Here is a 14964-nt window from a genome sequence, read left to right on the forward strand (position 1 = left end):
ATGAGCATACAAATCATAATAACAGCTTGATGGGGCGAAGATAGCTTAAGTGGTCCAGTTGAGCAAATTATGAGCCATTTAGCATAAGCTAATTCACGTGTGGGTGCAAAAACTGGAGGCCCGGCTATCTGTGTGGGACTTTTATGAATAATTTGTGACAGTTGTATAAAGAGAAATGAAAAACTGTATGATTCAGTGACTTGGCGACTATATTGCTTATTGATGCTATGTATAATCATGGGAACACAATGTTCACTATGCTGTCTATAGATGGTGCTCTTCTGCATAAAATGTGTGATCAATCTAGATTGCCCATATTGCATTTAGTTAACAGTTCCAATGTGTGAGCTAATGAAAATGTCAATTATTGTATTACCAGAGATTTCAAAGGGAAATATATTTCAAAGGGAAATAAAGGGATTCCAATTCCCTCATAAGAAACCAGAAGAATATGGGCATCACGTTGATCTTTTCTGGTAATATTCATGCTCTACCTTTACATACCATTGGATATACTGTCTTGTTTCTCATGTGGAAAATCTGTATGGTGCTCGAGGAGATGAGGACGAGGGGGATAGCAGCCTCTTCGGCACAGTGAATTTTCACCTCACTGAGTATACCAAACATTAAGAACACCTTTCTAATATTGCGTTGAGTGCCCTGTGTTCGAAGAGAAAGCTATCGAGACCAAGTTAACTTCTTATGGCTGGGGGCAGTATTGAGTAGCTTGGATGAATAAGGTGCCCAGAGTAACCTGCCTGCTACTCAGTCCCAGAAGCTAAGATATGCATATTATTTGGATAGAAAACACTCTGAAGTTTCTAAAACTGTTTGAATGATGTCTGTGAGTATAACAGAACTCATATGGCAGGCAAAAACCTGAGAAAAAAATCCAACCAGGAAGTTGGAAATCTGAGGTTTGTAGTTTTTCAACTCATCGCCTATCAGTGGGATATTGGTCATATTGCACTTCCTAAGGCTTCCCCTAGATGTCAACAGTCTTTAGAACCTTGCTTCTACTGTGAAGGAGGGGGGAATGAGGGCTCTTTGAGTCAGGGCTCTGGCAGAGTGCCATGAGCTGACCACACGCGTTCACGTGAGAGTTAGCTTGCGTTCCATTGCATTTCTGAAGACAAAGGAATTCTCCGGTTGAAACATTATTAAAGATTTATGATAACATTCTAAAGATTGATTCTATACATCGTTTGACATGTTTCTACAGACTGTAACGGAACTTTTGGACTTTGTCTGCTCGCGCCTCATGAATTTGGATTACTGGGCTAAACGTGGGAACAAAATTGAGGTATTTAGACATAAATTATGTACTTTATCGAACAAATCAAACATTTATTGTGGAACTGGGATTACTGGGAGTGCATTCTGATGAAGATCATCAAAGGTAAGTGAATATTTATAATGCTATTTCTGACTTCTGTTGACTCCAACATGGTTTTGTCTGAGCGCTGTACTCAGATTATTGCATGGTTTGCTTTTTCCGTAAAGTTTTTAAAAAATCTGACAGCGGTTGCATTAAGGAGAAGTATATCTCTAATTCTGTGCATAACACTTGTATCTTATATTAAAGTTTATGATTACTATTTCTGTAAATTGATGTGGCTCTCTGCAAAATCACTGGAGGTTTTGGAAGCAAAACATTACTGAACATAACGCGCCAATGTAAACTGAGAATTTTTGGATATAAATATGCACTTTATCGAACAAAACATACATGTATTGTGTAACATGAAGTCCTATGAGTGTCATCTGAAGATCATCAAAGGTTAGTGATTCATTTTATCTCTATTTCTGCTTTTTGTGACTCTCTTTGGCTGGAAAAATGGCTGTGTTTTTCTGTGACTAGGTACTGACCTAACATAATCGTTTAGTGTGCTTTCGTCGTAAAGCCTTTTTGAAATCGGACACTGTGGTGGGATTAACAACAAGCTTCTTTAAAATGGTGTGAAATACTTGTATGTTTGAAGAATTTTAATTATGAGATTTCTGTTTGAATTTGGCGCCCTGCACTTTCTTTCACTGGCTGTTGTCAAATCGATCCCGTTAACGGGATCTTAGCCGATCTCAGCCATAATTAAGGTCAATGTGCTTTATATATTCTGTAAATACTTTCACAAAATGCTGATAAATTGATCAGAAATAGATGTTTGATTCTGTACAATACAGTGGCCTTTGACATCCAATAAAGCCATGTTTCAGTACAGATTAGATTAGTTTAGATAGAGACAGATTTACTAAAATACCTTTCCTTTAACAGTTCATTTATAACAATATTTTAAAACAGAAAACAAATATGCACGTGGATGAACAAGAAATCTTAAAAGAACATCTCAGTGAAGAGAAAGGAATAGCCCCGGACTGTGATAACGTTGACATTAAAAGGGATAAATAGATTTAAGTTACATCTCAACAAGCATGTCTTGATCTGACATAAAATATTCTTCAGCATTTGCTCGAAAGTTTACATTGGAATAAGGCTATAGCCATATCTGAGTGACCATTTAGTGCAATTGGAGTAAGCATACATGAATGTAAATCAAAGCCAAATGTCATGTAGCTCATGCTCTGAAGATACTGTATCATTTCTATACTCTAGATGTCCTATACTCCCATTAACTTGTTTCACTGAAAGGATTATGATCAAATACCTTGAAATAACAGGTATGCAGATTTGATGACATTACATTCAAATACAATGTATCTAACCACTTATGAAAGGTTGCCCACTTACTATAGTGAATTCACATCCTCTCTTATCAAATCCATTATCCTTTACAAATAAAAACAAACTATATATCATGACAAGCTACCTGAAGAGAACATTATCACCAGACTTCAACTAGCAAATTAGGTATTCATTGTTTTCAAATATTCAAAGAATCTCTTTGACAGGTTTTAGGTGTTTTCATGAGTCAGAATTTTTTATGCAAAGCTCCGTTTGTCTTACGATGGGTAAGCAGCTAGACTAGATACATCACTAGCTAGATTTGTGCAAAAGACTACAGTATTTATTTGAAAGAAAAAGGAATTCCTCATATTTGATTCCGTCTGACTCCTTTGAATAATACTCCCCTCAGAATCGACACATTTCTGCTTCGTCTGATTCTTTTTGTTGTTCCTCTCCAGTTACAAAACCATTGAATTCTTTGTGTCAGAGGGTCTGATAAAATAACTCTGTCTCAGGAGAATGGGCTTTTAATTGTGAGCTAGAGCCTATCAAGGCTCAGTGGAGCCATTGTACAAGCATAGAAGAAAAGGGATTTATGCTGTTTGTAACATCAACCGCTTTCATCAAAGTAATGTGAATTATTATCTAGGCCTATAGGCAACTATTTGATATAGAGAACAAGTGTTTGAACATTTGGGCATAAGATAAACAGGTAATTGAAACATACTGCAGCTGACGCTAAATAAGCAAGCATGAATTCAGTAAATTCATGCATGATGTGTCACCTGTATTCTCCAATGGGAAGTCACACAAAGAACAAACGAGGTACAGCAGTTCTCTAAATCGAACAAAATCAAAACAAAAATCCAAAATCCAAATCAAATCAAACCAAAGTCAGTGATACAAGGAGGGAGAGTGGGGTCATTGTGACCAGAAATTCAGATTATTTGATCCATCTCAACCTGTTCCCATTCAGACTTAAAGGAAATGGGGAAGGTTGGCTTTGACTTCTGACAAAGCCATTCCCTTAATGCCAACAGCAACATTTTGGAGTCCTAGCTCAAGAGGGCTTCCTCCATGGTCTCAGGTGGCCATTTTGTAACTACAATCGTCCTCCTCACGCCTGAGAGGGCGGCAGCTGATCAGAACTACTGTCAGAGCCATCCCTGTACACCAATGGAGTGTGTGACTGTGCCTCTCCTCCCTCCACTCTCTCCTTCTCTTCCTCTCGTCATCTCTCTCCGGCTCTTTCTATTTCTCTCTCTTTCTCTCTCTCTCTCTCAGATGTTCTCCAGGACATCACAGGGCACGTAGCCTCTCTTCTTTCCACTGGCCACTCGGATGAAGCCGCTGTGTTCATCCTCACCGCTTACACAAATCTGGTGAAACAGAGACGAATACTCTTGTGATCTGGTTGCTTTTTGTACAAGCAAAATACATTTTAACACATTCAATAAACAATGCACATTGGCCTTAAGGGGCAAAGTAGCTTTAGGGCCACTGTAATAAATATATAATTTCCCCCACCATATAACAATGACACCTGACTGTAATTGGCCTGATAGTCTTCAATACAGCTGCAGAGAGGTAGTGTGAATGGCTGTGTGACTAGAGAGAACAGATGTTGCTACTCATTGGGGATCGAGGCAGAGCTAGGAGGTCACTGACTCATCTTCAAAGTGTTTGGAATGAATGCATCTCCATTTGGCGTTAACAGCCTGAACTCTCCTCTGAATCTCAAAATGCCCCTGCAAAGCATTGTGGGAAAAGGATTTGAGACAGCAAAGCCATTTGCCATGCCAAAATGGTAATGCCATGGAAACTGCTGAGAGACGGGTGACTCCCAATTGGCCAGCTCAGGTCAATCCTTTGAAGTGAATGTTCTGGGAGTGAATCTGTGGACTGAGTGCTCAGGATTCCCATTTGCCTATGAGAATTGGTGAGAGGAGGAACTATGTCCGATGCCCACTTTTAGCTGGGGCTTGATCATAAACTGTGCCAAATAAAGTAGTACATGGAAACAATTAAAGGACATTTTTTAACAATGGATAATAACAATCATGTTTGCTTGTGTATCATTTCAAATGGGCATTAGTGGGTCCTTTTTTGTTGCAAAGTAGTTTGCCATATTGTATTTTTATATAACAGTGGGATCACGTACCTGTCCCTCCTTCAGGGTGATCTGGCCTTGCTCCTTGCAGCCGATGAACGTCCGGTGACACCTGAACACTCTGTCCCCGGCCTTCACCTGGTGAGCAAAGGCTGCTGGGAAGAAACCAATCCTGTCCTCGATCACGCCCTGGAACCATCATCCAGAGAAAATGTTATACACCACGACAGCTAGTACTTATACTATCATGGCAGCAGACTTGTGTGGTTTAAGTGTAAGTACTCGGTGCACTTTAAAAATAGGACTCAAAACACCATGATTGTGTAATGAAACCATGAAAAGTAGTGCACCTAACCTAAGATCTGGTGTTTGGAGGGGGTAAACCCAATGTAAGTGCTTTGACACACAAGTGTTTTAAAACATATACACTACCGTTCAAAAGTTTGGGTTCACATAGAAATGTCCTAGTTTTTGAAAGAAAAGCAATTTTTTTGCCCATTAAAATAACATCAAATTGATCAGAAATACACAACTGAGCAAGAGGACAAGTACATTAGAGTGTCTAGTTTGAGAAACAGATGCCTCACAAGTCCTCAACTGGCAGCTTCATTAAATAGTACGCGCAAAACACCAGTTTCAATGTCAACAGTGAAGAGGCGACTCCAGGATGCTGGCCTTCTAGGCAGAGTTCCTCTGTCCAGTGTCTGTGTTCTTTTGCCCATCTTAAACTTTTCTTTTTATTGGCCAGTCTGAGATATGGCTTTTTCTTTGCAACTCTGCCTAGAAGGCCAGCACTAGGCTACCTGCCGCCCCAAATAGAAGTACTCAAAGTGGTTCTTCAATCTGAATACGTTTTTTTTAACAGAGTGTAGTGAAAACCCTTTTTGGAGTTTCAGTGCATTTAAAAGGCAGCATCGAAACACACACACACACATTTTTTTTGCAGACTGTGTCTATCAAATGGTTAAGAAATGAAATTGGTTTATAGCCTAAATATTCTATTGATGATGAGGGCCTATGGATATAATTTTTTGTGGAATTCCACCTTTTTCAATGCTTTATTGAGACAGATTAGAGTGAAAGTGGGACAGGCGGAAACAGGAATTGAACCCAGACTTCTGGGGCCGTAAAATGGTACATTTCATTGGAATTTCAATGGAATTAACACACTCAACCACACAGCAAAAATATTCTGTGGCGAATTGCAATTTACCCCCAAAAATGTAATAAACAAATCCGCTTTAGCCAACATATTCGCATAGCGATCCACATAGCGGTTGTTTTGGCGTGTCGGAGGTGGAACTGCATTAGAACTGTCAAATCCACAAGTGGCATTAACAGAAAGCCTAGTTTACATGTTCGAACACTGGAATGTGAGATGTAATCTACACTTCGATTAGGATGATAGATATCTTCATTATTTAGTTAAATTATTTTTCAATTTGAGCGTAATTATATCTATGTAGCCTACACTTTCTCGTTCGGAACTTCTAACACGAGTGGGGGGGGGGGTGGCTTCATGACAATGATCACAAGAGCAGCTGCTCACCGATTTGACAGGTCCAACGCAGCTCCACCTTCGACACCGCCAAAACATCCGCTATGCGGGTGTCTGCCATCGCCGGTTAACGCTTGATCTGATTGAATCTAAGCCTTAATAAAAATGAATGCAAGTAATTTCTATGATTTGTTCATTTAATTTTACCCAAAAAATTCGGAATAAATCCCACTTAATATGTTGCTCAAAATGTATGTATATTTTATGAGGATAACCAAAGATATACAAAATTGCGTGATTGAACTAATAGTAAATCTGGATTTAATCTCCTTGCACTTCCTATCTTGCCACATGGCTCTGTTTTTAGAGGATTGTGAGTAATTACATTTTTTTTGAATTTATGATTCTTATACACAATGTTGTATGCATGTTTGAAGACAGAAAAGTATACTTCTATATTAGTATTAATCAGCTTGTTGTGCTATGAGCTGTAATTGGTCATGATGAACAGATATTAAACCAGTCAGGCAAAATTACATTCAAAGATGAGACGACCCATTCCCACATTTCCAACTTTTAATTGTAGAGACAAATACAGCGTCCTGCAACGTCTGCTGTAAAACCTATAGTTATTGCTGGTGGATTGAGTACTGTGCTCAACAATGCCTACCATAATGGGTTAAACTGGCAAATGATCAGATTCATAAATCAATGTTAAACATAAAAATACTCCAGAGGAAGAGATGTAATTCTGCATTAGGCAGGATTTGAAACACCATTATAGTGTTTAGAAGCTATAGAGAGGGAACGACACCAAAGGAGAATTCTGCACTAAATACAACAAGTGTTTTTAACCATTTCTGTCAAGGTGTTGCACAACACTTGATTAAGTGGTGTTACAACACACCATGTAATGTTTCAAAACATCTCAGGATGATGTGTTTCAATACTCCAGCAAAGTTAAGGTTTCGTCTCCTTCGTGTTGGTGGCAGCTCAGTTGCCACTAGTGTTCTGGTGTTACAAAGCACTTAATTTAAACAGTGTGTCTTCTGTGGTGGATGAATCAGAATTAGTTGGGTAACATAAGTAATTAAGATGTCATATCTGCATAATATTCTTATGTGATAAACGTTTTATTAGAATGTATCCCTTTGGACTAAGGACTATAGTGTTGGCAGTTGCACTTTTCCCTTCTCAGTCACTTGGGGCCCAGAGAGGGGAGAGGTCAGGCTTGTCTTTCACATGTCCATGGTGCTATGCAGAATATCAGAAAGGGAAGAGGACAGAATGGAACATTGTCTTCATATGTGAATGTATCTGTTAAACCATGTGAAGGGATGGCGTGATTAAGGGGGAACCAATTACTTGTCTCCACAATGTCTGTGCGCAAGTCACTCCCCTCAGTGAGCTTGTCCAGGAGTGGGGTCAAGAGGGGGTTTACTTGAGATGGGAGTACCTAGAGTTGACAATTGAGTTATGCCTTGGATGAGGTAATGTTTTTGTACTATGAAGTACCAGGAACGAGATTAGAACCTCGTCTTAGAGACCAAACTGAACGATAATTTATAGCGAATGCTATCTGGCTATGGGATACTCCTCTCTCAAGTAAAAGTCTTTCTTTGTGAAGAGTTCCTAAGATCTGTGGTTCGTCATGTAAGTTGAGAGGGGTGTATCTTGGCTATAAAATATATTTTTATTCTACTGTAGGGACTCTCAGAATTCATTATAGACACTGAATTGATCTGAGAGTCAAAGGGCTATTGTAAAGCTCATATTATTAAAGATTACGTTTAAGTATAACTGACTGGTGTGTGGTTTGTAACTCTCCTCATTTGGTAATACAGGAAATTGCCACGACACTTCCAAAAGTGACACACTTTCATACATACCTTCCACCAATCATCATTGGAGTCGTCCGCCAGTACGATTCTGTCTCCGGGTCTAAATTGGAAATAAATTGCGTATTAAAAATCAAAGTCACAGGAACAGCCAAATACATACATTGAATGTACAAAACATTAAGGACACCTGCTCTTTCCATGACAGACTGACCAGGTGAAAGCTATGATCCCTTATTTATGTCACTTCTTAAATCCAATTCAATCAGTGTCGATGAAGGGGAGTTGACAGGTTGAAGAAGGATTTTTAAGCCGAGACAATTGAGACATGGATTGTGTATGTGTGCCATTCAGAGGGTGTAAGTGCCTTTGAATAGGGTATGGTAGTAGGTGCCAGGAGCACCGGTTTGTGCCAAGAATTGCAATGCTGCTGGGTTTTTCATGCTCAACAGTTTCCCGTGTGTATGAGGAATGGTCTAGCACCCAAAGGATATCCAGCCAACTTGATACAACTGTGGGAAGCATTGGAGTTAACATGGGCCAGCATCCCTGTGGAATGCTTTTGACACCTTGTTGAGTCCATGCCCTGATGAATTGAGGCTGTTCTGAGGGCAAAATGTGGGGGGAGGGTGCAACTCAATATTAGGAAGCTGTTCCTAATGTTTGGTATACTCAGTGTATAATCTAAAACATATTGCTGGTATGTCAGTATAAATATTGGAGGACAAAGGACTGTTGGATATTCTGGAGAACAGAATATGGTGATTCAGACACATGCTACTGCTGTTCCCTACAGGGTAGCTGAAGTAAGTGAAAACTGCTGCCTCCTCACACTGTTCAATGGCACTCCATTATTGTCAGTTATCAATGGCCATACAAACGATGCCTCAGTTTTCACCTATTGTTTTTCCTTCCTTAATGTGTTCTCATTGTTATCCATTCAAAGCCTATGCGAAGCCTTGACAAATATTTTTCAACCAATGAAAAACAACAGTCAGTGTAGTTGTTTCCTGCTTGTCATTCATCTCTTGTGGTCTAATTAGAGGACTGGTACTGAAAATGCTCTCTGAGTTACTCAGAGAGAATAGAGCTCTGGTGCTCTAAATGAGATCTCATCTGACAATAAGAAAGACAAACCTGAAATAATGTTGTTTCAATTACCACTTGTTGCTTCCTGAAGTCATACGCCTCTTTTAACCATGCTGTCTATTGCATAATGACTAGGGTTACTTTTCATATAAATTTTCCATATATCCTGGTTCAAAGATTCGTGGAATTATAAGGGAATAAGCAGGAAATCCGTGAATCCTCCTACCAGGATTTTGGGAAAACATCGAAATTTGGGGAAAGTTATAGGAATTTTGCTGCCCTAAACAGGACTGTTGAGTTTGAACATGATACAAATTAATTAATTTTAGACGGATTCCCTATTGAATTCTATCGATCCTTTTTACCCAAACTAATTGAGCCTCTGCAGTATGTTTATTATGCCATAGAGACAGAAAAGCTCCCAGACACACTTGAACTGATCACAGTTTTGTTAAAACCTGGGAAAGATCCTCTGCTTTGTGGGTCATATAGACCAATATCTCTATTGAACACTTCATATAAGATTCTTGTGAAACTCATAGCTCTTAGACTGGATAAGGTTCTTCTGGACTTGGTTGATATGGACCAAACAAGCTTTGTAAGAAACCGCTCATCTCCTGATAATATCAGAAGATTATTTAAAATTATGCATTATGTAGAGAATGACCAAGAATCTGTAGTGGCGGCTTCATTAGATGTGGAAAAAGCTTTTGACCGCATAGAATGGAACTACCTGTTTGAAGTTATCCAGAGGATGAATATTAGACCTAAGTATGTTGGTCTGATTAGATTACTGTACAAATGTCCGGTAGCTCAGATCCTGACTAATGGAAACATTTCCTCACAGTTCTCTCTATTACGTGGCACAAGACAGGGTTGTCCCGCTAGTCCTCTCCCTTTTTCTTTGGCTATAGAGCCACTGGCAGAAGCTTTTAGATCTCATCCATACATCCATGGTGTTCGTATAGGTGGGCGTGAACATCTGGTCTCGCTATATGCCGATGACATTTTGCTTTACCTCACTAAGCCAGAAATTTCACTCCGAGCATTAGTTGACATCCTGAAAGAATATGGGACCTTTTCAGGATATAAAATAAACCTATCGAAGTGTATAATTATGCCTTTTAACAGGGCAGCTATGCAGAACCCAATCTTAGACCAGCCGTTTTCTTGGAAACCACAGAAAATGACATATCTTGGATTGCAAATTCCTTCTGAAATTATTAAGACATATCAACTGAACTATACTCCACTTCTCAAAAAGGTTGGGGAAGAATTGGATAGATGGCGGGATTTACCAATTACTCTTATTGTGCGGGTCAATTGTGTAAAAATGAAAATATTACCAAAATTCTTGTACCTTTTTCAAACCTTGCCCTTTCCTATTCCCAAAGCTTTTTTCAAACAACTTAATAGGAAGGTTTCTTAATTTCTGTGGAAAGGGAAACCCCCCAGAGTGATGCAAACCATACTCAGGAGGAGGACTTACTCTACCTGACTTCCAGTTGTATTACTGGGCATCTCAGTTAAAGGCTGTGTAGGTACGGCAAGATACAACAACAAGTTCACCCTCTTGTAGACAGATAGAGGAGGAGTGACTGACCCCTGCTACATTGGCATCTATACCTTATATTAGCCCACCTAAAGCTTTGCTAGATCTCATAAACAACCCTTTCATTAAAAACACTTTAAATATATGGATAGAAGTCTGTAAACAAACAGAAGGGCTTAGATCTATATATGAACAAACACCTTTCTATAATAACCCCATCTTACCCAAAGCCCTGAGAGATGGTATAACATTTTCTTGGTTCAACAAAGGAATTAAAACATTTGGTAATCTCTATAGAGAAGGTGAACTACTATCCTTTCAAAAACTGGCATCTCATTTTCAGTTACCTCAAACGAATTTCTTCAAATACCTACAGGTTAGGCATTACATTGCCACTCAGCAGGGAGGTAGAATTCAGCCCATGAGTAAACCTAAAACTGATAAACTGTGGTTGGAGAGGAAAGGGGTAAAATGTTTCATTTCCTACATGTACTCTGGTCTTCAAGCTCTGTTGGGGAACGATGAACCTTGGAAAGCTTGCATGAAGTGGCATGATGACCTTGGTCTCATTGTTGAGGATGAGAAATGGGGAAAGCTCTTTTTAGATGCTCAGCACCTTTCATTTAACACAAGGCACAAGTTGATGCAATTCAATATTTTACATATAGTCTACTTTACACCAGAGAGACTGTATAAGATCAATTTTAAATATTCAAAATTTTGCCCAAGGTGTAGAACGGGAATGGGCAGACTTATTTATGCATATGTTTTTGTCCTGCCCTGAACTAAGCAATTATTGGAAAGACATGATTCAGATCACAGGTCACTAATATGACGGTACCACTAGATCCTTCCCTTATACTTCTTGGAGATGATTCTGTTCTACCAGTTAATATTGGTAACAAAACCAGATTCATTAAATTGGCAGTCATTGCAGCCAATAAATGCACAGCTATTACATGGAAGAGTGACACTCCGCCAAGCAAGCAGATGTGGCTAAAATAACTATCTTCCTATATTCCATCTGAAAAAATAACATACAATTTACGTAATAAACCCTTTGAATTTACTGATGTCTGGGGGGACTTTCAGCAGTTTCTAGAGACGTCACCGTAGCTGCCTCATTACTACTTTCTTCATTAATCTATTATTATTATTTGTTTTTGTGTTGAATAATTTATTTTCTAGCATGGAATGTGAAGGTTATTCTGTTTCTTTTTTTGTTGTTGATAATCAGTGAAGCTAATACCGGTCGAGTGGAGGGAGGGGGGTGTTCCTGTGTTGGGGAGGGAAGGGTTTTGCACGATGTGCCCCCATGTAGCATGGTGTTTTGTGTAGGTGGAAGGAATAACGGGCCATTATCTGTGTCATATTTTGATGATTGTTAAATTGTAAAAAAGAAATGGCAATAAATAAATTGTACAAAAAAAATATATATATATTTTTAAAAAGACAGTTGATTTTGAACAATTAAGTATATAGCCAATCCGAATATGTTTGGAAACATGCTTTGAGTATTCATAATCACCATCATAATCATGTAGCAATAGGCTAATCAAAAAATGCCAAAGAAAGTTATCACAAGCCAGGTATAAAAAGTCCACAACATGTAATGTAAAAGAGATTGAAATGTTCCCGTTTTTGATGAGGGTGCCTACATTGTGATTTTTTTGTGTCCGTCTGAAGTATTGATTAAGGTCTGTATTGGGATCCTGAGACCTTGATCATGTCTAGCTTGGCTTTCATTGGAAAACATTTAAAACAACACTTGGAGCAGCGGGCAACTGTACAGCAGCTAATTGTGGGCTAGGAGTCATGCTGTGCTGTGGGTGTCAATACATTTCAAATTAAGTGTGGGATGATTGAAATCTGTCTGGGGATCTCATATTGGAGCGTCAAAGAGAAGACTATCAGGATTACTGAGGGAATGATGTAGTAAAATGGATACTTAGGGCCAAGGGCTGTTGAGAGAGAAACCCTTATTTCGTAACGGCGAATCAAAAAGTACATTAAAAAAAGATTTACGTTATGGTAGTCCAGACAATTGTCAGCTTACAAAAGGTTTTAGAAAATCTCAGACACAGAGACATTGTCTCATAACCATCATATTGTCATCGGGTCAAATTATATCTTTATAATCTTTTTTCAGTTAATGTTTGGTTTACACTCCATGAAAAAAGGGTACAGTTAGGGAACAGTATTGTTCCCTGGGGTACAAAAATATAAATACACATAATGTACCTTCAGAGTGATCTCACATCAAAAGTGCCTTTTCCCAAGAACACCAAGGTAACCTGCCTAAATGACTACCAATCCGTAGCACTCACGTCTGTAGCCATGAAGTGCTTTGAAAGGCTGGTCATGGCTCACATCAACACCATCATTCCGGAAACCCTAGACCCACTCCAATTTGCATACCGCCCCAATAGATCCACAGACGACGCAATCTGAATCACACTCCACACTGCCCTTTCCTGCCTGGACAAAAGGAACACCTATGTGAGAATGCTGTTCATTGACTACAGCTCAGCGTTCAACATCATAGTGCCCACAAAGCTCATCACTAAGCTAGGGGCCCTGGGACTAAACACCTCCCTCTGCAACTGGATCCTGGACTTCCTGACGGGCCACCCCCAGGTGGTAAGGGTAGGCAACAACACATCTGCCACGCTGATCCTCAACACTGGGGCCCCTCAGGGGTGAGTGCTTAGTCCCCTCCTGTAATCCCGGTTCACCCACGACTGCGTGGCCAAACACGATTCCAACACCATCATTAAGTTTGCTGACAACACAACAGCGGTAGTAGGCCTGATCACAGACAACGATGAGACAGCCTATAGGGAGGAGGTCAGAGACTTGGCAGTGTGGTGCGATGACAATGTCAGCAAGATAAAGGAGCTGATTATGGACAACAGGAAAAGGCGGGCCGTACAGGCCCCCATTAACATCGACGGGGCTGTAGTGGAGCGGGTCGAGAGTTTCAAGTTCCTTGGTGACCACATCACCAATGAACTATCATGGTCCAAACACACCAAGACAGTAGTGAAGAGGGCACAACAACACCTTTTCCCCCTCAAGAGACTGAAAAGATTTGGCTGGGGTCCCCAGATCCTCAAAAAGTTATACAGCTGCACCATCGAGAGCATCCTGACCGGTTGCATCACCGCCTGGTATATGGTATCTGACCATAAGGAGCTACATAGGGTAGTGCGTACAGCCCAGTACATCATTAGGACCAAGCTTCCTGACATCCAGGACGTAAAGTTGAAGTCGGAAGTTTACATACACTTAGGTTGGAGTCATTAAAACTCGTTTTTTTTCAAATTTCTGTCTCCAAACTATAGTTTTTGCAAGTCGGTTAGGACATCTACTTTGTGCATGACACAAGGAATTTTTCCAACAATTGTTTACAGACAGATTATTTCACTTATAATTCACTGCATCACAATTCCAGTGAGTCAGAAGTTTACATAAATTGACTGTGCTTTTAAACTGCTTGGAATATTCAAAAAAATGGTGTCATGGCTTTAGAAGCTTCTGATAGGCTAATTGACATAATTTGAGTCAATTGGAGGTGTACCTGTGGATGTATTTCAAGGCCTACCTTCAAACTCAGTGCCTCTTTGCTTGACATAATGGGAAAATCAAACGAAATCAGCCAGGACCTCAGAAAAAAAATTGTAGACCTACACAAGTCTGGTTCATCCTTGGGAGCAATTTCCAAATACCATATTCATCTGTACAAACAATAGTACGCAAGTATAAACACCATGGGACCACGCAGCCGTCATACCGCTCAGGAAGGAGACATGTTCTGTCTCCTAGAGATGAACGTACTTTGGTGTGAAAAGTGCAAATCAATCCCAGAACAACAGCAAAGGACCTTGTGAAGATGCTAGAGGAAACGGGTACAAAAGTATCTATATCCACAGTAAAACGAGTCCTATATCGACATAACCTGAAAGGCCGCTCAGCAGGGAAGAAGCCACTGCTTCAAAACCGCCATATAAAAGCCAGACTACGGTTTGCAACTGCACATGGGGACAAAAATCTTACTTTTTGGAGAAATGTCCTCTGGTCTGATGAAACATTAATAGAACTGTTTGTCCATAATGACCATCGTTATGTTTGGAGGAAAAATGGGGAGGCTTGCAAGCCGAAGAACACCATCCCAACAGTGAAGCACGGGGGTGG

At 39.8% G+C, this 14964-nt stretch overlaps 1 protein-coding gene across 1 annotated transcript in view; it reads right to left on the reverse strand.

Moving 5' to 3' along the window:
* Window positions 1-3963: 3963 nt before the first annotated feature.
* The window catches only part of LOC120023347 (SH3 and cysteine-rich domain-containing protein-like), a 92850-nt gene continuing 81849 nt past the window's right edge, over window positions 3964-14964 (reverse strand). Inside the window, exons 10-12 of the mRNA XM_038967359.1 lie at window positions 8181-8232; window positions 4845-4982; window positions 3964-4062 (exon numbers count right to left, since the gene is read on the reverse strand). Of these exons, the coding sequence (XP_038823287.1) occupies window positions 3964-4062; window positions 4845-4982; window positions 8181-8232 (289 nt within the window). The remainder of the gene's footprint in view (window positions 4063-4844; window positions 4983-8180; window positions 8233-14964) is intronic.

Source organism: Salvelinus namaycush, chromosome 28 (assembly GCF_016432855.1).
Source record: "Salvelinus namaycush isolate Seneca chromosome 28, SaNama_1.0, whole genome shotgun sequence".
In the NCBI taxonomy this organism is placed as follows: Eukaryota; Metazoa; Chordata; class Actinopteri; order Salmoniformes; family Salmonidae; genus Salvelinus; species Salvelinus namaycush.